Here is a 24,787-nt window from a genome sequence, read left to right on the forward strand (position 1 = left end):
CAGTCTGGGCAACAGAGTGAGACTCCAACTCAAAAAAAAGAAGTGAAGTGGGGAAGTGGTCGTTTCCACAGATGTACACAGTTTGCCTCACCAAAACCCTCTGAGGTAGGCAAGAGGCAGATGACATTAGCCCCATTTTACAAATGGGATAAAGTGAGGCCCCAGGACCTGCTGCAATCACACCATGGATACACACCCACAGTCACACTCAAATAGCAGCTCTTAGGCCTTCCCTCTCCCTGGCCACATAGCGTCTTCTCTAGGAAAGCCCCTTGCCTAGATCAGAACTAGTTAGCAGGGAACTGGAGGAACATGGGCCATTCTGCTGATAATTTCGAACTTTCATGTCCTGGCAGGAAAGGGCCAAAGCCAGGGGATCTTGGAATGAGGGCACCCCACTCCAGTTAGTTCACGGGTTTATCTTGCGGGGGGTTGTCATTTTGCTTTTGTTGCAATGCAGTTTTTTAGAGAGAGTCTAGTTGAATTAAAACAATAGGTTAGGAAACCAAGAAGGGTCTTGAATGTGATGATGACATTCCACGTCCCCAGAGAAAACCCATTCTGGCCTTTTGCCAAATCAGAGTGCAAGGAGATAGAAGGACTCTGGAAGGAAGCAGAGAAGTGCCCCAGGGCTGGGATGGGAACAGGGACAACTGTGTGCGAGTGCCTGTCCTGACCTGATTAGGGGATCCCCAACTCATGCATGCACAGGCATGCGCACACACAGACACACACACACACACACACACACACACACACACACACACACACACACAGGCTGCACTTATTCATTTTTCCCTCTGACCTCAGAAATTAAATTGTTTACTTAAGGCTACTGACCAGAGACCCCCACAGTGCTAATACCCACCTGGAGTATTTCTAACGTGTCACTGTGCAGCACCTCCTGTCCTCCAGCATCCAGTGATCAGAAGTCACCCACACCCAGCTGTAGCACAAACTCTTTAAACACCTGAGTCCCAGCTCAGCAAATTCTAGTCATGGCTAAGAATTTGGACATTTTTCTGATTACTACAACTCAAGGCAATGCAACAGATGCCTATAACCCCCCTTGGTTTGCCCAGAAAGTGCTCGGAACAGAGCTGACTGGGGGCAACATAGACTACATCTGCATTTTTCCAAGGTTTAACCACAGGGCCCTGAGAGCCCATTACCGCCCCAAGTCTGGCAGCTTGAAAGGGTGTGTTTATAAACAGAGCCCCAGTGCACACACAGTTTCACCTGGATGTGGGTCAAGCCAAATATCAGAGTGTCCTGGTCCTCGGTAATCAGTTACAACAGGGGAGCCACTGCCAGTGCTGAGACGTAATCCTCAGACTGAGGGCAGGGCTAAAGTGTTGCTCGGGAGGCTAAAAGTTGGCGAGGGCAGTGCCCACATTCGTGCCTGGCGGCCGGGCTGATGGGACGGGTGCCACCCCTGGCAGGCGAGCCCAAAGCCCAGTCCCATCACAGAACTGACTCCTTGGATTCCAGTTCTGGGGCACTGGCCGCAGGCCCAGCAGGGTTCTGGTGTGTCACCAGGGGCGACGTCTCCTCCTCTGACTTGCAGTTGGGGATGGCCTCCACTTTGACCTCGGTCAGCTCCTGCTCCCCTTTCTTCGCCGCCTTCTGATTCAGGTGATGGAGGATGCCTGCACCCAGGGCGTCCCCTTCCACATTCACCACTGTGGTGGTCCGGTCCCTGGGGGTGGGGGTGAGGCAGGGAGAGAGGAAGAAAAAGGTATATAATGCCAGGTTACATCTAAGGCTGGGGAGCGAGTTCTGTCACAGGCAGCGGGGACGCCATGGAAAAGTCATGACTGCAAGGGGCCTTGTGGCTTCCTGGAGCGCAACCGTAAGGGCTCAGGCCTTATCTTACTCTAAACTGGTTTTCCTTGAATGTTTTTTATTCATATAAAAGTAACAGACCATCATTCTAGAGAACTTGGAAAAAATAGAAGCATAAAGAAGCACACAGTCACTTGCCCATTCTCTGCCACTCTGAGTGAGGCAGTATCAGCATTTTGATCCGCTTTCTTCCAGTCATCTTTCTATGCATGCATTTCATATGTAAATAGGTGCCATCCTCTAAAAATTCCATATAATTGGGATAATAGTGTAGATTTGGTTTTGTGTCTAGCTTTTCTTCCACTCAGTGTTACTGTGGGAGTTTCCCATCTTTTTTCTCATTTCAGTGCTGCTTCACTGCTGGATATTAATCTTTGTTTGTTGCTGTTGTTGTTGTGAGTCAGCGTCTCACTCTGTAGCCCAGGCTGGAGTGCAGTGGCATGATCACAGGTTACTACAAACTTGACCTTCTGCTTCAGCCTCTCAAGTAGCTAGGACTACAGGCATGCACCACCCTGCCTAGCTAATTTTTTGATTTTTGACTACATTTTCTTTTGTAGAGACAAAGTCTAAGTATGTTGTCTAGGGTGGTCTTAGAACTTCTGGACTCAAGCAATCCTCTCACCTCAGCCTCCCAAAGTGCTGGGATAACAGGTGAGAGCCACCACATCCAGCTGGATATTATTAATCTTTACATGTATTCATGATTGTTGGCAAGCGCCATCTCACAGAAAAAGAGCACTATCTTTTCTAGAAGCTCACTTGACTTGCCACAGATGAGTTCAAAATCGTCCCCCATCCCTGGAGCTCGGAGGAAGTATTGTGCCCACTCTGAAGAGAAGGAAAAACATGTGATCTTTCCCGAGGGCACCAGGGAGCTGAAGCCCCACAAGGGGTGGCCCAGCAGTGGACTCAGAGGCCCTTGGGTGGCTGGAAGGTCCACATGACTTCAGGTCCCTACTGGGCAGCTGGCATGTTGCCCTAGTTCCCTCTTCCTGGCCAAGGCCCTCCAACTTCCCCGTCTCCAAGCATAGGAGGCAGCTAGGTGAGGAAGGAGACGGGGCCTCTGACACCACCCTGGTCATGTCCAGATGGCCCGCTTAGGGATGGGGTTCCCTCTGGACAAGGCAGGTCTCTATTGCATATTTCATCCTCATTGCCCTGAGGAGCCCCTTCAAGTTGGAAAAACCACCATTCCTAACCATAGTGGGCAGATTCACGAGCCCAGGGCCAGGCTCTTGAGTCCAGGTTCTCTCACACCTGGCTGTGACCAGCCGGGCTAGGAGTGTCTTTAAACGTTTATTGATGGCTTTACCACATGCCTGGTATTGTGTGTGCTGCACCTGGGCTGCCTCATTCAATCTCACCACAGCACTAGTGTGTCTTCTATTACCATTCCCATTCTACAGTTGAGCACACCAAGGCATAGAAGAGCAGTGCACAATATGCAACTCCTGGAGGACAAACCCAGGATTTCAACCCAGGCACCCGGGATCATTTCCTTATCCATGTGTTCTCCTCTTATCCATATCTCAACATCAGTACCTCAGCTGGCCTTCCCTATAATACAGGTGCCATTTACACCTGCAAAAGTTATCACGAGACTCAAGGAATCAATACCCAGAAGCTGTTTTGTGTTTTCACAGGAACCCTGAGATGGTGGTCTGGATCCCTCACTTCTGAGCCCAAGCCCAAACCACTTGTATTGGCATGGTTCATCTTCTCTCTCCTCACAGAAATAACTCCTTGGATGCTTCCAGGCCAGAGACAATCAGTCCCGAAGGATCTCTACTCCAACAGCTTATTACTTCTATGCAGCCAACAACTCCATAGACCCTTTTGGCCACTGGGCCTGCACTGAGGGCCTTGGCCTTGGTCTCCCACTTGACCGGATGCTATAAGTGAGTTCTGAGTAATGACATCCCATAGACATTCACGGATGTCTAAGGGCATTTGACTCTCACACAGTTTCATTTTCCTAGCTCTAAGTCTTGCCCTGCCAGCTCAACTGTAGGCTCCTTCATAAGGCAGGGAGTGTGTTTGAAGTTTCTCCTCATGCCCCAGGCCCGCAGTGTCAATTCCTGGAACTCAGTGTAGACTATTTGTAGCATCCTTAGGATGCAGCTACTTACACAATCCAGTCCACAGCCAGAATCAGAGAGAGGTCGTGAGTGGGCAACCCGATGGCCTCCAGGATGATGGCGATGGTGAGGACCCCTCCAGCTGGCACGCCCGCTGCTCCAACACTGGATGCTGTGGCAGTCACTCTAGGGAATGGCAGAGCAGGGCCAGCCATTAACACGGAGCATGGAGTAGGCACAGAGAGATGCAGATGGTGGCAACTGCTCCCTGCCACCCCCATAGGTTCTGCTGGGTGAGCCCTTGAGAGCAGATCACCGTCTTCAAGTAACGAATTCCCACTGTCCTATTTTACAAACGAGACACTGAGTCGTGGTGAGATTGGTTTTTCAAAGGAACGCACAAGAAAAACCTCAAGTCTTGAGCCAGGGAAGGAGTAAGGAACTCACAGAATCGTGAAAATCTGTCCTGCATTCAGCTCCACGTTGTTGAGCTGGGCAATGAACACCGCGGCCACACACTGGAAGATGGCTGCCCCGTCCATGTTCACGGTGGCCCCGATGGGGAGAATAAACCTGCTGATCCTCTTGTCTACGCCGTTGTTTTCCTCGATACACTTCATCATGGAGGGAAGGGTGGCTGAGCTGGAAACGGGAAAAACAAACAGCCAAACATGAGAGCGGTTCCTCCTGGCCAGGCTGACTCACCTTGTACATCTTGAACAGAGCAATTAGCACCATCCTATTTTTTTTCTACCCTTGAAATAAGGGAAAAGGCAGAACTGTTTCCAAGTTACTGTCACAACATGAAACTCTGGCAACTCCCAAAGTATTCAAAATATGATACCCTGGATTTACCTGTTAAATTATTTACTTGAATTCGGCTGTTCAATTTTCTCAAGAGCCACATGTTGCCCTTGGTATGCAACGTTCCCAAGAGAAAACAGAATGATTTACACCACAAGTGCATCTCCTCTCTAGAATGCTTCCCCCTGACCAAAAGGTATAGTATGATTTTTTTTCTTTTAGGCCAAGAAGAATAAATGGCTCTGTGGGTTTAGAAAGAATAACTCAGGAGAGAACTGTGAAAAATAGGTTATTTTTGTTTAAGCCAGAGAAACTTACTTTTTTTTTTTTTTTAACCACCACCTCCTCCTTGTCCTATAAATAGCCACGTGGAATGGGAAGAAGTGAGTTGTGGAGATGCAAAAATCAATGTGTAAATGAAAAGATGTGCTGCCATTCTTTGGAAGTTTTCTTGATGTATTTAGAAAGCCCAGTGTTCTTTGAAGGATTCCCAGTGAGTGACAAGGGGCATCTTTTATGCTAAGTGAGATAATTCCACAGTACTATGAGCTCCTGGAGAGCTAAGCATGTATCCCTCACCACAGTGCCTCAGTCTGATTTCCCAATTCACACATCCAGAAAGGGAGAATTGGGCAGGAGCCATTCTAGAAACTTCCCTGCAATGTGTTTTCTTGAGGTAGGTGGTCTTCCTTCTTTTACTCAGGCAAAGGTCTTCCAAATTAGGGTGAGGGGCCCACAGCTGGGCTAATGAATGGTCAAACCGATCTCTAAGGAGCAAGGAGGAGAAGGGAATGAGGTAACTACAAGAGATCAGGAGATGAAACAGAAACGCACTCCAGGGGAATATGAAAAAGCTGTGGGGCTGGTATTTTAAAAAAATCATGTGAAGCTGGGTGTGGTGGTGCATGTGCCTATAGTCCCAGCTAATCAGGAGGCTGAGGTAGGTGGATCTCTTGAGCCCAGGAGTTTGAGACCAGCCTGGAAACCATAGGGAGACCCCATATTTAAAAAAAAAAAAAAAAAAAATAGGAGACCAATTTATAGTTTTCAAGGAATTAAAATATGTTGAAACACTGGTTGTACAACTACCACTGGGCTCACGTGGTTCCCTATTAATATGGCTTAGAGCAGCCAAGGGCACCCAAAACCCACTCACCTGGAGCAGGTAGCAAAGGCTGTAGCAAATGGTGCGACAAGGCCCAGGAGGAATCGGAATGGGTTTTTTCGTGTGAAAACAAAATAAATAAGTGGCAGAACAATTCCTCCATGAATAACGTGGCCCAGTATAGATGCAGAGATATATTTCCCCAGGCTTGTCACCAGCATGATGATGTCTTTCATTTCCACGATCTTGCTTCCAACCAGGAACATGATGCCCACAGGTACATACCTAGGGCAGAAGCACAGGGCACTCATTAGGAGGGTGGTAAGGCTGAGGTGGGCTGATGCAGAATGCAAGCCTTTCACCTAGGCCATCTTCATCTCTCCCTAGGATGATAACCCATGGGAACAGAAAAGGATGGGGCATATCACCCCAATTTTATAGGTAGTATGACTGAGTGAAATGAAGGCAATCACTTACCACAGGTATTGAAGTCAGGACCAGACCCAGATGTGATGTCTTTCCTCTTGGATACAATATATATATATATTTGTTTGTTTTTAGAGTTGGAGTATCACTCTGTCACCCAAGCTGGAGTGCAGTGGAGTGTCACGGCTCACTGCAGCCTTGACTTCCTGGGCTCAGGCAATCCTTCTGTCTCAGCCTCCCAAGTAGCTGGGAGTACAGGTTTGTGCCACCAGGCCCGGCTAATTTTTTTTTTTTTTTTTGTAGAGATGAAGTCTCGCCACGTTGCCCAGGCTGGTCTTGAACTCCTGGGTTCAAGCAATTGGCCCTCCTCAGCTTCCAAAAGTGCTAGGAATAAAGGTGTGAGCCATCCATGCCTGGCCATGGTATGTTCTCAACAGTTGGATGCTAACAACCACTTGGATTCCCAGGAGGAAAGGCAAGAGACTCAAGATCAAAACCTCTGGGACCATGACCATGACTTTCAGCTTTGCTCAGGATTGTTCTGAGAACTTAGAAACACAAAGGACTAACACCTATTTCACAGAATTGCTGTGATACAAAACTGAGCCCAAGCTGGACTTTTGTGAAAAGTTTTAAATTCTTTGTGGTTTGGACAACATAATTCCGTGGGAAAAAGTCACTAACAATGACACTCTGGGAACACTCCTGGAGCGTGAAGATTTTGTTAAAGACAGGATGGGGAGGGATGAATTGTGGGAGCGACAAAGAACAAAAGTCAGTTGTTTTGAATTTCATATGAATTCAGGAAGAATTTTATAACTATCGACTTTATTTGTAAGTTTCCATTATATGGGCAATAATGACACACAGTTCAAATTTCAAGGAACACAAAAGGGTGAACACTGGGAAGTCTCCCTCTCAAACTCTGTTCCCCAAGCACCCAGTTTTTCCCTCCCTGGAGACAGCCAATGTTACCAGTTTCTTGGGTTTTCTTTCTAGAGATAGTCTAAGCAGTATTATTAATTTAAAATCCCATAGTAATATATGAGTACATTCTCCTTTCAAAAAGGTAAAACATTGCAGATTAGACCAAAATCCTTTCAGCTTCTCCTCAGACAACCACTCCTACCTCCTATGTAATTACATACCTAGGCATGTTGTTACATCTGTTTGCTTACTTATTTTTCATCCTACATTATGTCATTGCAGTCTTTTCATCTTCATATATAGAAATCTTCTTTTTTTATTATGGTAAAACATACATAACATAAAATGTATCATTTTAACCATTTTTAAGTGTACAGCACAGTGGTGTTAAGCACATTTGCATTTTCGTGCGACTATCACCACCATCCAACTCCAGAACTTTCCCATCACCCCAAGCTGAAACCCTGCACTCATCAAACAATAACCTCCCATTCCCCACCCTCAAGCTCCTGGTAACAACTATTCTACTTTCTGTGAATTTGACTCTTCTAGGCATCGAACAGTAGAATCATACAATATTTGCACTTTATGTGTCTGGGTTATTTCACTTAGCACGTTGTCTTCAAGGTGTATCCCTGTTGTAACCTGTGTCAGAACTGCATTCCTTTCCAAGGCTAAATAGTATTCCACTGTATGTACATACCACATTTCATTTATCAGTTCATCTACTGATGGGCATTTGGGTTGTTTCCACCCTTTCCTCATTGTTTTTCTTGAGACAAGGTCTCACTCTGTTATCCAGGCTGGAGTACAGTGGTGTGATCATAGCTAACTGCAGCCACGAACTTCTGGGCTGAAGCGATCCTGTTGCCTCAGGCCCGAGTTGCTAGGACTATAGGTGCACATCACCACGCCCACCTAATGTTTTTTATTTTTTATAGTGATGGGTGTCTCACTATGTTGCCCAGACTGGTCTCAAACTCCTGGCCTGAAGCAACCCTCCTGTCCTAGCCTCCCAAAGTGCTGGGATTACAGGAGTGAGTCACTGTGCCTGACCCTGTTTTAAAATATTGTCTTCAGCATGGAAATAGCATAGATTATTCAGTCACTGTCCTACTGGTGGACCTTTCAGTGGTTCCCAGGTTCATCATTACAAACAGTACTACAGACTCGCCTCTCTGTGCCCACACGCCTTGTGTTTTCTAGGGGCAGATACCAAGAAGTGGAACTGCTGAGTCATGGGGAGTGCACAGTGTATATTTTGGTAGATACTGTACAGTTGTTCTCCAAAGTGACCGTTCCAAGTCACATTCCCACCAGCGGTCCAGGACAATCATCTTCCCTCTGCAGCAGGGGTTCTCATCCAGGGACGATTTTGCTGCCTAGGGATATTTGGCAATGTCTGGAAGACTGTTTCAGTTGTCCCAACTTTAGAGGAGTGTTGCTACAGGCCTCTGTAGGTGGAGGTCAGGAGGCCGCTGCATCCCACCGTGTACAAGATGGCCCCTGCAGCAAACAATGGGCAGCCTAAAATGTCAGAAGTGCTGTGGTTGAGAAACCCTCCCCTCAACCTTATGAGGCCTGATAAGACCACATTTCCATTTCCCTAATGAGGTTGGGCATCATCTCACATGTTCACTGGTCATTCGGGTTTCCTCTATGCATTGCCTGCTCACACATTTTGTCCATCTACCTAGAGTTTTCTCGGTCACTTTTCTTTTTCAGTAATCAGAACTCTTTGTAGCTCCATATATAGTATGTGACTATGATATTAATTGTTTTCAGTGTCTTTTTTCCCTATGATCTTGTCTGAACTAGATGGTATCCTGACTTTTAACTTTGTTCAAAGCATCTTCAACATACAGACTTTCTATATTTTGATGTGGTCAAATTTAGCAGCTTTTTGTAGCTTTTGCTCTTTATATCTTGTTTAGAAGAGTTTCCCTTCCTCTTCCCCTATATTTTCTTCTGATATTTTTACAGGAGTCTACTTTTCCTTTTTCTCCTTTGACCTGGTTAATTTAATCCAAGAGTTGATAGTGTGGGATTTTGTAAATAAAGTGAGTCTTTGTTGCCCAGGCTAGAGTGCAGTGGCACAATCACAACTCACTGCAGCCTCAACCTCCTGGGCTCAGGCGATCCTTCCATATCAGCCTCCCAAGTAGCAGGAACTACAGGCATGTACCCACCATAACCCGCTGATTTTTCAACTATTTTGTAGAGATGAAGTCTCTCTGTGTTGCTCAGGCTGGTCTTGAACTCCTGGGCTCAAATGATCCTCCTGCCTTGGCTTCCCAAAGTGCTGGGAACGCGGGCATGAGCCACTGCACCTGGCCAATATACACTCTCTTGCCAACAGCTCTCCCTAGATACTCAGCAGGATCTGAACACCTGCTTATGTGACCAGGACATTAAATGGAAGAAATGACTAACTTTGGAAGGATTTTAGACCAAAAAACATAAGCCAAGAAAAGAACCTGACATCTGATTTTTATTTTTAAACCAACTTTTTCCTTTCTGAAAGTATCAGTTATTTCCCCAGAACAACGGTCACATGAAGTGGCATGTTTGCAATGACAGAGTCAGGCTCTGGAATTTTCAGGGTTGAGCAAGAGGAATACTACTGGGGTGAGGGGAAATCTACCCTTGACTTCCACTCCATTTCAAACTTCTCCTAAAATCAGTCCTGCTGTCACCCAGCTCCATCTGAGAGAGAAGAGTTCTGGGATCTTCAAGGATTGACAAGGGCTGACAATAAGGAAAATGCTTTGTGCGTATGAGGACAAATCATGTCTTAACTACTGGTGGGTAGAAGCTAAAACCCACAAACTCTGGCTTGGGCAAAATAGCAGGATGAAGCTTACGAGGGGTGGTACTGTACCTGGTGTGGCTTCAGAGGTGTAGCTTTGAGGGAGCTGGTCACATTTTAACTTTTACCCAGAAACCAATCTAATGGTTTTTATTGTACAATCATCCTTTCATGGATTTTACACAGAAAAACTATGAATGAAAAGACGATACAAAAGAAGACTATTCCAAGGTCTGCTCTGCTGAACACCTCTCCCACACTTGGTTGAGATTCTTTAACCAGTTAAGCCATTTAAAACTCCAATTCAGCCGGGCTTGGTGGCTCAGCCTGTAATCCCAGCACTTTGGGAGGCTGAGGTGAGTGGATTGCCTGATCCCGTGGGTTCGAGACCCGCCTGGGCAGGCGAGACCTCATCTCTATAATAAAATCAAAAAATTAGCCGGGTGTGGTGGCGTGCGCCTGTAATTCCGGCTACTCGGAAGGCTGAGGCGGAAGGATTGCCGGAGTCCAGCAGGTCAAGGCTGCGGTGGCCGGGAGCGGCCATTGCACTCCAGTCTGAGCGACAGAGTGAGACTCCAACTCAAAAAAAATAAAAAAATAAAAATAAAACTCCAATTCCATGTAACATGCACTTTTTTTTTTTTTGAGTCGGGGTCTCTGTCACCCAGGCTGGAATGCAGTGGCACGATCACAACTCACTGCAGACTCAACCTCCTGGACTCAGGCGATCCTTCCATTTTAAGATAAATGAGCCTTATTCCACGTGGTAGATAGCAAACCGGTGGGATGTATTGCCCTACAAGGTGATATGGGCATCCCATAGGGTCTGGGCTGTTGGTGGGAGTTCATAAAGAAGTCATGGTGATAGGACCATGGAGGGGTCAGTGTGGGCACCAAGGAAGTGACTGGTAACTTGTGATGTCCGATTCTCTGAAGGCTCAGAGGTCTTGTCTGTCATTCTCTCCACCTCCTTTGTCCTAAGACCACATCTACCACAGACAGAGTAGTGGGCCAGGTGGCCCACAAGGGTGACCTAGAGTGGCAAATCAGTCTTTTTTTTTTCCTGGGTGGCGGGAGAAAGGACAGGGCAACACTCACCACATAATCCACGACACCAACACCATTGTCGCCTCGTTGAAGGCATTGAAGAAACGGATGAGCTCTTCTCCTTCGGAGCCTAGTTTCTTTAGGGCCACACCTAACACCAGGGCAAAAAGGACCAATCCTAAAATGTTCATCCCTTCGATCTCGGTGCCAGTGGGGATCTGCAGAATCAGAGGGGAGAGGATGGCACCAGTTTACAACCGATGAGTAAGAATTAACAACATATTTGCTTGGTGTCTCCACCAGACTGAAATACTATGCCTAGGCTGAGAAAAGGCTCATATATATTTTTTTAAGTCTTTAGCGATTTCACAAGTAAAGGGGTAGGAAACTTAAGGGGAGATGGAGTCTGAAGATAAGGAATGTCAACAAGCAAAAATTTCACCTACTTGTTAACTCTGAAAGCTGCTCAATAATGAAACAGGTTAAAGTAGAAAGTAGTGAGCTCCCTGTCACTGGATATATTCACGTAGGGGCCTGGACAACCACCTTGAAGGGTTGCTTTTATTTAATTAATTAACTTATTTATTTTGAGTAGGTGTCTCACTCTATCTCCCAGGCTGGAGTGCAGCGGCACACTCACGGTCCCGCAGCCTCGACCTGCTAGGTTCAGGTGATTCTTACTGCCTCAGCCTTTCAAGTTGCTGGAACTACAGGCACGCTGTTGCCAGAGCTGGAGTGCAGTGACATGATCATGGCTCACTGTAGCCTCGACCTCCTGGGCTCAACCTATCCTCACCCTCCCTAGTAGCTGGGACTATAGGTGCACACCACCACACCTCACTCGTTTCTTAAACATTTTTTTTGGGCAGAGGTGCGGGAGAGATCTTGCTATGTTGCCCAGGCTGGTCTCCAACTACTTGTCTCAAGCAATTCTCCCACCTCAGCCTCCCACACTGCTGGGATTATAGGTGTAGACAATGTGCTAGGCCTCAATTCACACTTTTTGTTCATGTCCCTAATCTTAACTGTGGTTGAGGGTCAAGATTCAATGCAACCAGAAAATTCAACTACTTATCAAAAGTTGGTTTTAATATCACATGTTCTCTCTCATATGTGGGAGTTAAAAAAGTGGATCCCATGAAAACAGAGTAGATTGGTAGTTACCAGAGGCCAGGAAGGGCAGGAGGGAGGAAGATGTGAAGAGAGGTTCATTAATGGGTACAAGTATATGGTTTGACAGAAGAAGTAAGACCTACTGTTTCATAGTTCAGTAGGGTGATTACAGTTATAATTATCTATTGTACATTTCAAGATAGCAAGAAGAGAGTCACTGAATATTTCTAGCATAAAGAAAAGACAAATATTTGAGGTTACGGATATCCCAAGTATAGGTTTGATCTTTACAAATTATCTGAGTATATTAAATCATTATATGTGCCCTGAAACTATGTACATCTAATATGCATGAATTAAAAATTGGCCAGATGCTGTAATCCCAGCATTTTGGGAGGCTGAGGTGGGAGGATTGCTTAAGACCAGGAGTTTGAGACCAGTCTAGGCAACATAGCGAGACTTCATCTCTACCAAAAAAAAAAAATTGCCAGTGGCCCCAGCTACATGGTAGGCTGAGGCAGAAGAACAGCCTGAGCCCAGGAGGTCGAGACTGCAGTGAGCTGTGATTACGCTACTGCACTTCAGCCTGGGCAACAGAGTGAGACTCTTGATTCTAAATAAATAAGTAAATAAATAAATGTATTGTTTTATTTTTAGAGACAGTTTCACTCTGTTGCTCGGGCTCACTGCAGCCTTGAACTCCTGGGCTCTAGAGATTCTCCCGCCTTAGTCTCCTGAGTAGCTGGGACTACAGGCATGTGCCACCATGCCTGGCTGATTTTTTAGTTTTTTTGAGAGATGGGGGTTTTGCTTTTTTGCCCACGCTGGTCTTGAATTCCTGACCTTAAGCAATCCTCCTGCCTCAGCCTCCCCAAAGTGTTGGGATTACAGGCACGAGCCACCTGTATGAGCCTGGCCCATAAAAAACTTCTTTAACAACAAAAATGTTGGTTTCCACAGACCTACAATTTCAGCATGTGATGTTTGAAATCAGGTGATTCTAGATAAGGAACTGACCAACGGTCAATAATTTTGCCAATGAGATGGCTCCCTTTCTGTAGAGAAGGCTGGTGGCAGGTAGGTTTAGAGCAAGGTGTGCTCGGTTTGAATACCCCTGGGTAAACTTGGCATTGGGTGGGGCTAGGGGATTACGTACACAACCAGGGCTACCACCTGGGCTGTGCCTCTTGCTAGTTGCTTAGCATATTCTGTTCCCATTGCCTTAAACACTGTTCCCCCAGGTCTCCACATAGCTTCTTCCTCACCTTATCAGAAGGCGTCCTTGACTCTTCCAAAATAGCACCTGCCACCATCACCACACACACACACATGCGTACACACACACACACACACACACACACACACACACACTTTCTCTATTTGCTCTGTTTTAATTTTCCTTTTAGTGCCTATCCCCGGGTGACACATACTTATTATAGGGTTCCCTAGAATGTGAGTGCTGTAAGAGCACACTATACTGAATACTGAATACTACTACAGCCCAGCACCTAGGAACAGCACCTCGTGGCTGCCAAATAAGCTAGTGTCTAATGAATTCGGGATTCAACTAAAGCCTACGTAGGTAGGTATTTGAGGCAAGTTAATACATGGGGTCAAAGTGGGCATGGAAGATAGAGTCATGGGTCAGAGCGCAAACATTTCCAGGGGTCTTTGGGCCTCTGGGTCCTTGACTTTTCACTCTGTTGCCAAAATCCCATTTTGAGGGACAAGGACCACCCTTGCTACACCTTTATGCAATCTTATAGCCACAGGGTATTTGAAAGCCTGGGACCAGTGAGGACCCGCTGCTCCTCTTCCTTAAAGCACCGCTCCTTGCATTCCTGAGTTAGCTTGACAGTGGGGGCAAGGACACGTCAGCCGGGGTGATGCCCCTGGGTCACCAGTGTTTCCAGCAGCGAAGTCAGAGCGGCCAATGAATGCTGTTTGTCAAAACTTGAAGTCATTGCAGAGACAGTTCTAGAATTTACTCATCACTCTTTTTTGTTTTGTTTTGTTTTGTTTTTTGAGTTGGAGTCTCACTCTGTCGCCCAGACTGGAGTGCAGTGGCTGCTCCCGGCCACCGCAGCCTTGACCTGCTGGGCTCCGGTGATCCTTCTGCCTCAGCCTTCCAAGTAGCCAGAATTACAGGTGCACGCTACCATGCCCGGCTAATTTTTTTGATTTATTGTAGAGATGAGGTCTCGTCAAGTTGCCCAGGTGGGTCTTGAACCCGCGGGCTCATGCAATCCTCTCACCTCAGCCTCCCAAGGTGCTGGGATTACAGGCTGAGCCACCAAGCCCGGCTTACTCATCACTCTTGGTTTCAAATAGTCTTGATCAACCTTGGAAGACCATCATATTAGGTAGTCTGTCATAGGTATAATACCTGATCAGGTTGTCCTAAGGCTCAAATGTGATGGCATCAGAGAGTGTCTGTGCCAAGAAGGTGGCATGCAGTGGCGAGCCACTTACCTAGAAGATGGCTCTACATCCCATATGGGTGTGTGTGATACCCACATTCCAAGTAGCCCAGCCGAGGACTCCAGGGCTTGTCAGTCAAGACCCAGTTGTCCTTCCAGCCACCCCCTCTGGCCAGAGGGTGGGAAGTGACAGTCATCTTTCAAAATGAAGGACCACTGACTGAGTCAACGTTTATGAACAGGGAGGATATCATATCATTTCCTAGGGGAGTTTTGGAATGGGTAGGGGTACATTGGCTGTCATAATGATTGTGTGTCTTGCTGAAAAATAGGCAAGGTGCTAAGAATGTCAAATGTCCTGAAATGTTCAGGCAACAGAATGTAGACCCTCCCGTACCCCTCAGGCTTCTGAGCACCCATCAGACATTCACAGAGGAGGGAAAAACCACTTGTTTATACTTATCTGAACTACAGCCAACTTGGTTTTACTCAGAGTTCTTTCAGTATAGTTTTTCTTTCTTTTTTTTTTTGAGTGAGAGTCTCATTCTGTTGCCCAGGCTGGAGTGCAGTGGAACAATCATGGCTCACTGCAGCCTCAACCTCCTGGGCTCGGGTGATCCTTCCACCTCAGTTACAAAGTAGCTGGGACTACTGTCACATGCTACCATGCCTGGCTAAATATTTGACTTTTTGTAGAGACAAGGTCTTGCCATGTTGCCCAAGCTGGTCTTGAACGCCTGGGCTCAATCAACCTTCTTCCCTCAGTCTCCCAAGGTGCTAGGATTACAGACATGAGCTACTGTGCCTGGCCTTTTATGCTAATTTTTTTTAAAAGTTTTATGTGCAAGGGTAGGCTAAATCATTTATTAATTACATTTCAAGATGGTAGAAGGATGTTATAAAATGTGTCACAAATTCCTTGAAAATTCTAGCGCTCCAAGTGTAACATGGCATTTGGCCTGATGGTAAATAATCAAAGGAGTAAGACTAACCTGTGTACTTCAGATAGTCTGTTCGGATCCCAAAGTTTTCAACCCAGCTGAGAAAAAGTCACACCACATATGCTTCTTCAGTGAAGAAACATTACTTGTTTCATACATACTGTAAGTGATCTTACAGAGAACTTTACCTTTTCACGGGTTACGTTTCCAAAGCTGGTGTTGTGGGTCACCACTCTATAATCAGTTGCATACTGCGATCAAGAGGAAGAAAAAGCTACTGTTAGTGTGCAGGTGAAGACTGGCCCAGAGGAACCCAGGGCATTGCCGGACTTCTCACTTCTGTCATTATTCACATGGAGTGTTCCGGGCAGTTCTCACTTGGTTGGCCCAACAAGAGCCTCTGAGAACTGTACAAAAATGACATTAAGACCAAAGCAGCATGTGCTTCAAGAGACTTCACCTCTGAGTTATTTAGAGTCCCAAGGAGACAGGGAGAATTTCCTTATGTTCCTCGGGCAACAGTTTGGAAGAGGAATTCTGCATAATTGCGTGCTGATAGTTTGATATTCCAGCCAGCCTGCTACCTCATATTATTTGAATAACCTTGGCATTAATTCCATAATGCCAAAGTTCACTTTTCATTTTCATTCATTTATTTATGCCCCACTTTGTTCCAGAACTTATTTGAGCATGGTTGCTTTTCCGCATCTGCTTCTAATCTGGCTTGAGACCCACCCTCCAAAGCCAGGGATGTGAGGTAAGGTAACCTGGTGTTTTCTGGCTGAGTCTTCTGGGAGACTCACTCATCACAAGTGAGATGTCACTCCAGGTTTGGTCCTAGGGTTGACTTCACCTGCTTCTGCATGGTACACACAGGTGTCTCCCTGTGGCATACGCACTATCAGGTGGTATCTGCTAGAACACAGTCCTTCCTGACCACTTTGAAGAACACCTGACCCCTGAACTGTCAGGAGGAGCTCATTAGGAAGTACACACTCAAAGGTCTGCTTTGTGCCTGCCTTTGATGAGCTCTGACTCCTCTCAACTGTGATTTATCAAAGTTTTAGAAAGGCAGAGGTGCTCAGCTGTCCCAAGATCAAAGGTGGCAGGGAAACAAAACTCATTCATCCCACAGCATGTGTGACAGGGACTAAAAGCTCCATAAAACTACTTTTTTTCTCCTACCTCACATTATACAGAGGGTGCCCAAAAAGTGGGCACATTTTAAGAAAGGAAAAAACTATATTAAAATCGTAATATTCAATATATACAGATGAGAAAAGATGAATACAAGTCATGTTTGGCTTCTGCAATTACAAGAGGGGCTCAAAGTGGTTACCATCAGTGTCCAGACACTTCTGATTATGGCGAACTAAAAGTAACACAAAGATAACAGCTCTTAAAATGTGCATACATTTTTTGGCACCCCTGGTATATTCAATTCACTCTTATGCTTATAAGTAGATTTTTTTAAAAAAGGAAACAAAAATGAGAGGCTGTAAATAGAAATAAAAGTCTTTGCTTGTAAAAAGCAATCAGATTAGACCTTATGATCTAGACCTTTATATTCCTTTTCTATGTAAAGAATGGTCACAGAAATGCTACTTGCAACATTGCTAAAAATAGTGTCTATCAACAGGGGATGATAGAGAAAAATTATGTTATACTCTCACAGTGAAACATTCTAGTAAATATGCAGAAGGATTTTTACTGACATGAGAAAATATTCACAATATACTGCTTAGAAAAGAGCAGGTTATGAAGCAATTAGTATATGTACAAACTAACAATATGTGTGGTATGCCTGTTTTAATTAATTAATTTTTATTTTTTATTTTGAATCGGGATCTTATTCTGTTGCCTAGGCTGGAGTGCAGTGGCATCATCACAGCTCACCGTAGCCTTGACCTCCTGGGCTCAGGTGGTCCTTCTGCCTCAGTCTACTGAGTAGCTGGTACTACAGACATGCACCACCACGTCCAGCCCATTTTTACATTTTTTTTTTGTAGATCTGAGGCCTTGCTATATTGCTTAGGTTGGTCTCGAACTTCTGGGCTCAAGCCATCCTCCCACCTTGGCCTCCCAAGTGCTGGGATTACAGGAATGAATCACTGCACTTGGCTGTATGGTTGTTTTTTAGAAAGTGTGTGTACAGAAACAAAAAACTGAGTACCACATGTTCTCACTTATTTGCCATAATACTATAAGAAAGGGATTGGCAGTAGCTGGCAACTGCCATGGGTGCGGGGGAGGCACATAACATTAATAAGTGTACCTGATATCTAACCAGGCAAAGTAGGAACCAAAGGGAGACCCAAACTTTACCTATATGATGGCCACCTGGGTACCTAATCCTGAATTGTACCCCACATCTTTAAAATAAAATAAATTAAAAAGTGTGTGTATACATGCATATAAAAATCATATCTGAAGGAGGCATACCAAAATGTTAACAGTGGGTAGCTTTAGGTAGTGAGTATAAGTGATTTTTGTTTTCTTACACTTTTTTTGGTATTTTACTTTTTTGTATTACATAAGCACATATTAACTTTATAATCAGGAAAAAAGTATATATTTTAAAAATTCCACAATATTTAAGATATTCCCAAATGTGATTTGAGAGTATTTCTTTTCTTTCTTTCTTTCTCTTTCTTTCTCTCTCTTTCTTTCTCTTTCTCTCTCTCTCTCTCTCTTTCTCTTTCTTTCTCTCTCTTTCTTTCTCTTTCTCTCTCTCTCTCTCTCTCTCTCTCTCTCTCTGTCTCTCTCTCTGAGTTGGAGTCTTACTCTGTCATCCAGACTGGAGGGCACTGGCATGCTCACGGCCACTGCAGCCTTGACCTCCTTGGCTCAGGCAATCCATCTGCCTCAGCCTTCCAAGTAGTCTGGCTAATTCTTCTTCACTTATCATAGAGATGAGGCCTCACCAAGTTGCCCAGGCTGGGAAAGTATTTCTTAAGTGATGAAAAAAATTTTGGAATCACTGGGACATTTTAGAAGGTTCCATTTATTTGTTCATTACTTTTTCATTTGTTTTTCTGGGTTTTTGTTTGTTTGTTTGTTTTGTTTTGACTCCAGGTACCCATCTATAAAAATTAATGCCAATGTTACCAAGTTTTATTAACAACAATATCTCTCCCTGCTCTACCTTACCTAATGTATAGCAGTGATTTACACATCTCTCCCATCCAAGTTTCATATTGCTAGCAAAGTATCATGCCTTACCGTGCGGAAAGCTGCAACCACAAGATTAGAGGGAAACAGGTTTCTGTTGGAAAAGAAAGAATTTCGTCAGTATTCTCAAAATTCAGCATGCCACATGTGTGCTTTGAGATGTCCACTCCTAACAACCTAACACAGTGTTCTCTATGTCTCCGCCCCCAGCAAATACTGCGCTCTTTGCTTGGTTCAAGCACCCTGACTGTGCCTGAGATGCTGTGCCACAGTGGATACTCTGAGGGCTCTGGTTTTCATCCTCCTCTCTCTCACAGTGCTCCTTGATATGAAGGTTTAGCTATGTCCAACTAAAATCATAGAATGGCATCACTTTCCTTGCACCCACTGCAGTGGCGTTCAATGTCAAGTGCTGCTCCCACTAGCGAACTCCAAGGGAGTTTTTGTGTTTGCGATAATTAAGAGGCATTTCTGGAATTGAGAGGAGAGGGCGAGGAGGTAACAGGTCCCAGACATTTGTCCTGCTAGGTGCAGCAAAGTTCTGTACAATGAATTGTCTCAAGATCCTCATGACTTTCCAATGTCCTATATAACATACGTGTAGATAAAATCTTATTTATAATTATCTGGGCTTAGACTAACTCCAAAACAAGGTTTAAAAAATTTTTTTTGCATAATTTGAACATACACTGCATTTTCCAGAAATGTAAAAATAATGTAAATTATGGATGATTTTTAAATTTTGTTTTGTTCAGAATGTTTCCAAGAATGGTTTGTCTTCATGAAAAATCACACCATCAATAGCAAATTATAGAATCTAAGTCCTTTTTTTTTAAATTTTGAGACAGTGTCTCACTCTTGCCCAAGCTGGAGTGTAGTGGCATGATCCTGATTCACTGCAACCTTGACCTCCTGGGCTCAGAGGCAATCCTTCTGCCTTAGCCTCCCAAGTATCTGGGACTACAGGTGTGCATCACCATGCCTGGCTAGTCTTTTTTTTTTTTGTAGGGATAAGGTCTCATTATGTTGCTCAGGTAACAGAGTTGAGCCCAGTCTTGAACCTGGGTTCAAGCAATCCTCCCACTTCAGCCTCCCAAAGTGCTGGGATTACATGTATGAGCCACTATGCCTGCCCAGAATCTGAGTTCTTAATTCCACATCCCAGTATCAAGTGTCTGTCTGCATTCATAGCTATCTCATTAGTGGTGATTTTAAATTCAGCATTTAACCACTTTGTTTTAGAGAATTTATATAGTGAAACACATAGTTTTTAGAATTAATTTTCCTTTTACCTTTTTTTTTTTTGAGTCAGAGTCTCATCTCACTCTGTTGCCCAGGCTGCAGTGCAATGGCTTGATCACAACCACTGCAGCCTTGACCTACTGGGCTCAGGTGATCCGTCTGCCTCGGCCTTCCAAGTAGCTGGAACTACAGGTATGTGCCACCACGCCTTGCTAATTTTTACTTTATTGTAGAGATGAGGTCTTGCCAAGTTGCCCAGGCTGGTCTCGAACCCGTGGGCTCAGGCAATCCTTTCGTCTCTGCCTCCCAAAGCGCTGGGATTATAGACGTGAGCCACCATGCCCAGCCCTTTTATCTTTTATAGTGCAGTTAAGTCATATTGACATTATGAGGGCAGGTAAGTCCAATTTATGGATTTCATTTTAGAATGAAGAATATTTAAAAACTTGTGTTATAAAAGGGGAACACTAGAGTTGATTGACCCCCAAATCCACTAATGTAAATAGTTTTTATAGAGGGTCTCCTTTGGGTCAGAATGTATAGAATGCTGGTCTTGATACATAAGAAATTACATTCCAGCTGACAGTCCATTTGTTATACCGACTTCCTGTAGGAAGAGTAAGTCTAGAAGAACAAAAGACTCTGGATCATTCTTTAAAATTTGTGCCAGATGTATCCACTAGTTCTGTGGTTGGATTGCTCACCTATCACTAGAATCTCCAGGCAACTATTTGAAGTGCAGTGGGTGTCAGAGGCAGGCAGGTCTGGCTGAAACCTAGTTGTGGTAGGCAAAAGTCCAAGATAGCCTCCTGGTATTTACACTTTTGTATAATCCCTTGAGTGGGATGGGGCCTATGACTTGCTTCTAACCCACAAAAGGCAGCACAGGTGATGGGATGTACATCCATGATTTGGTGACAAAAAATTGTAGCTTCTATGTTGCTAGTTGACTCTTCTTATTGCCTTCAGGATTTGCATGCTTTGATGAGGCAAAGCTGCTATGTTGGAAAGGTTTCCATGACAAGAAACTGTAGGTGGCAGCTAGTCAATAGCCAACTGGAAAATGAGGCTACCAGTCCAAACTTCAAGTAACTGAATTCTGCCAATAGCCACATGACTTTGGAAGTAAATCCCTCCCCAGATGAGCCTTTGGATGAGACCTTCCTCAGCCCCGGTCAACACCTTGATTACAACCTTGTAAGAGACTCTGAAGCTGAGGACCCAATAAGCCATGCCAAGATCCCTGACTCCCGTGACATTGTGGTATAAAAAGTGTGTGGGATTTTAAGCTGCTAAATCTGTAGTAATTTGTTATGTAGCAATAGATAACTAATACACCAGTCAACAAGGTTAATGAAATGCAAAAATGACTTCATTAGAACATTTAGGGTGCTCTCACAAGATGTTCAGCATTTAGAAACCACACCACAGCATTTCCCAAACTTGTCTATGAAACCTGACTTGCTTTTTTTTTTTTTTTTTTTTGAGTTGGAGTCTCACTCTGTCGCCCAGACTGGAGTGCAGTGGCCGCTCCTGGCCACCGCAGCCTCGACCTGCTGGGCTCCAGCGATCCTTCTGCCTCAGCCTTCCAAGTAGCAGGAACTATAGGCGCACGCTACCACGCCTGGTTAATTTTTGATTTATTGTAGAGATGAGGTCTCGCCAAGTTGCCCAGACGGGTCTCGAACCCGCGAGCTCAGGCAATCCACTCACTTCAGCCTCCCAAAGGCGTGGGATTATAGGCTGAGCCACCGAGCCCGGCTCTGACTTGCTTTTAACATACTTGAAGAATACCAATAAGTGCATGCCAGCATTTTAGCAGAACAAGTACACTCTTTAGCTGAATTAATTTTGCAAAATTGTGATCAGAAGTTTGATTCTTATCACAGGAATATTTACTTTTTTTTTTTGAGTTGGTATTTCATTCCATCACCTAGGCTGGAGTGCAGTGGCACGCATGCTCATGACCACTCCAGCATCAACCTGCTGGGCTCTGGCAATCCTTCCGCCTCAGTCTTCCAAGTAGCCAGAACTACAGGTGCCCACTACCATGCCCAGAGAATTTTTTTATTTATTGTAGAGACGAGGTCTCTCCAAGTTGCCAAGGCTGGTCTTGAACCTGCGGGCTCAGGCAATTCCCTCGCCTCAGCCTCCCAAAGTGCTGGAATTACAGGCTGAGCCACCAAGCCTGGCTGGGATATTTACTTTTAAAAAAAGTAGAAACAGACTAACAATTGTATTGGAGAGTTTTTAGCATATAGATGAGGAGCAGCTTACATTTGCTATTATTTCTATTACAAAGCAACTCTCTTACATATTTCAATCTTGTAGGCGAGGCTTGGTATCTCATTTCCATTTGCTCTGCTTGTCAGAAGCAGAAAGGGGCCCCGTGCCAAGGTTTCTCTGTTTTACATCCACCCCATGACAACGCTCAGTAGTTCCCAGAGAGAGCTAGCCACAGGGTTCTCTCTCTATGAGGACAGGGAAGTTAAGAAGAAAGTTGGGTTAAAAGCCCTCCACTTTCCCCATGGGGAACAATTTCCCCTGCAAATACCTTGCATCCTTCAGGGAATAGCTGTTTCCTCAATTGGTGCAAACACAGCCTTTCCCACAGCCTTGAAATGCATCCTCTTCCAAAGAGCACAACATTATTTATTTACATCTTTGTATCTGTCCTGCCTGGTCTCCTTATCATGAGCAAGAACCCAGTGCCATCTTAACAGAATGGCCCCTGACCCTAACCCAGAGCTTCTAGACCTAACAACTACTGACACACTGACCTGTTTTGAGACCATCTACAATATCTAGTCTACAAAATACAAAGGGAACAGAGAGATAGACAGTACTAGACACAAAACAGCGACTCCTGCCAAAAAAAATCAATTTCCTAAGAAGATGATGATATGTTTTGACAGTGTCTGATAGTTAAACATATACTTATCACATGACCCAACACCCACGCTAAGATGTTCATCCAAGAGCAATGAAAAGTATGTCTGCGCAGAAGACCTCTATGCATAACAGCATTATTCATAATAGCCCCAAGCCTAAATGTCCATCGACAGATGAATGAATAAACTGATTATGATAAATCCATACAATGAAATGCTACTTGGCAATCAAAAAGAACCAACTGATATATACAACATGGATAATCTCAGCAACACTCCGCTGAGCAAAACAAGACAAAGAAATGAACATACTAGGCCAGGCCCAGTGGCTCAGCCTATAATCCCAGCACTTTGGGAGGCCAAGGCGAGTGGATTGCCTGAGTCACGGGTTTGAGACCAGCCCGTGAAATCTGGCGAGACCTCGTCTCTACAATAAATCAAAAATTAGCTGGGCGTGATAGCACGCGCTTGTAGTTTTAGTTACTTGGAAGGCTGAGGTGGAAGGATTGCCAGAGCCCAGCAGATCAAGGCTGCGGTGGCTGGGAGCATGCCACTGCTCTCCAGCCTGGGTGACAGAGTGAGACGCCAACTCAAAAAAAAAAAAGAAAGAATGAAATGAATATACTGAACGTTCTATTGATATAAAACTCTAGCCCGGCACGGTGGCTCATGCCTGTACTTTGGGAGACAGAGGCGAGAGGATTGTCTGACTCCAGGGGTTTGAGACCAGTCTGGGTAACTTGGTGAGATCTCCTTTCTATAATAAATCAAAAAATTAGCCAGGCATGGTGGTGTGTGCCTGGGGTTCCAGCTACTTGAAAGACTGAGGTGGAAGGATTGCCTGAGCCCAGCAGGTCGAGGCTGCGGTGGCCATGAGCGTGCCACTGCACTCCAGGCTGAGTGACAGAGTGAGACTCAAAAAAAAAAAAAAAAAAATTCTAGAAAAAGCAAAACTGCTGGGTGCGGTGGCTCAGCCTGTGATCCCAGCGCTTTAGGAGGCTGAGGTGAGTGGATTGCCTAAGTCTGCGGGTTTGAGACCCGCCTGGGCAACTTGGTGAGACCTCATCTCTACAATAAATCAAAAAATTAGGCAGGCATGGTAGAGCGCACCTGTAGTTCCAGTTACTTGGAAGGCTGAGGCGGAAGGATCGCCAAAGCCCAGCAGGTCGAGGCTGCGGTGGCCGGAAGCGGCCACTGTACTCCAGTCTGGGTGACAGAGTGAGACTCCAACTCAAAAGAAAAAGAAAAAGAAGCAGCAAAACTAATTTATAGTGATAAAAAACAGGTCAGCTGCCTGAGGCCAGGGGTGGAAAATGGGGATTGCTGAGAAGAGTCATGGGTGACAGAAATGTTCAACATCTTGATTGTGATGGTGGTTACGAATTGTCCATTTGTCAAAACTAAACAGCAAAAATGGATACATTTTATTGTATGTAAATCATACCTCGAAATTGCTTAAAAAGTTAAAAAAAAGATACAGTGATAACTAATAAAGAGAATTTTCAACCAAAAATACACACATCAAACGGGATGACTGAACTGTCTCTAGATTATACAGCTCAGCTGTCAGACGTCAAACCCGAGGAAGGGCTCGCCTGGGGACAGGAAGCTGAAGCACCCACGACAGCAACCTTTCACTCGGTCCCTCTGGCTGCCACAGACCAGGAGCAGGAACAGTTCCTGCCTGCCACCACCAAGGTAAGGAGCTGAGGCTGCCGGAGTAAAGCAAACGTTGCTCTGTTCTCTTCTTTCCCTATCTCTTTTGGCTTTCGGAGACGCTGCCATAAACCCTGGCTCTTTCTTACTCCTGAGCACTCCTGTAAGTGGGGCGGGCTACTTCTCAGGCAAACAGTTGTGTGTCCCAGAGATCTGTCTTCGGGTACTTTTCCCAAAGTAACTCAGAAGGAAGGACGATCACACAGCTCTCAGGAGAGGCACTGAGCTGGGAGTTTAGAGATGATCCAG

General features: G+C 45.1%; 1 protein-coding gene across 1 annotated transcript in view; it reads right to left on the bottom strand.

The window, feature by feature from the left end:
• Positions 1–791: 791 nt before the first annotated feature.
• The window catches only part of LOC103267771 (neutral amino acid transporter A), a 31,752-nt gene continuing 7,756 nt past the window's right edge, over positions 792–24,787 (bottom strand). The window contains 7 exon segments of the mRNA XM_008065346.2: positions 792–1,699; positions 3,978–4,112; positions 4,374–4,568; positions 5,887–6,120; positions 11,096–11,262; positions 15,707–15,769; positions 18,741–18,783. Of these exon segments, the coding sequence (XP_008063537.2) occupies positions 1,465–1,699; positions 3,978–4,112; positions 4,374–4,568; positions 5,887–6,120; positions 11,096–11,262; positions 15,707–15,769; positions 18,741–18,783 (1,072 nt within the window). The 3' untranslated portion in view covers positions 792–1,464.

Source organism: Carlito syrichta, unplaced genomic scaffold (genome assembly GCF_000164805.1).
Source record: "Carlito syrichta isolate Samal-C Ts95f unplaced genomic scaffold, Tarsius_syrichta-2.0.1 Scaffold308244, whole genome shotgun sequence".
NCBI classification, from domain to species: Eukaryota; Metazoa; Chordata; class Mammalia; order Primates; family Tarsiidae; genus Carlito; species Carlito syrichta.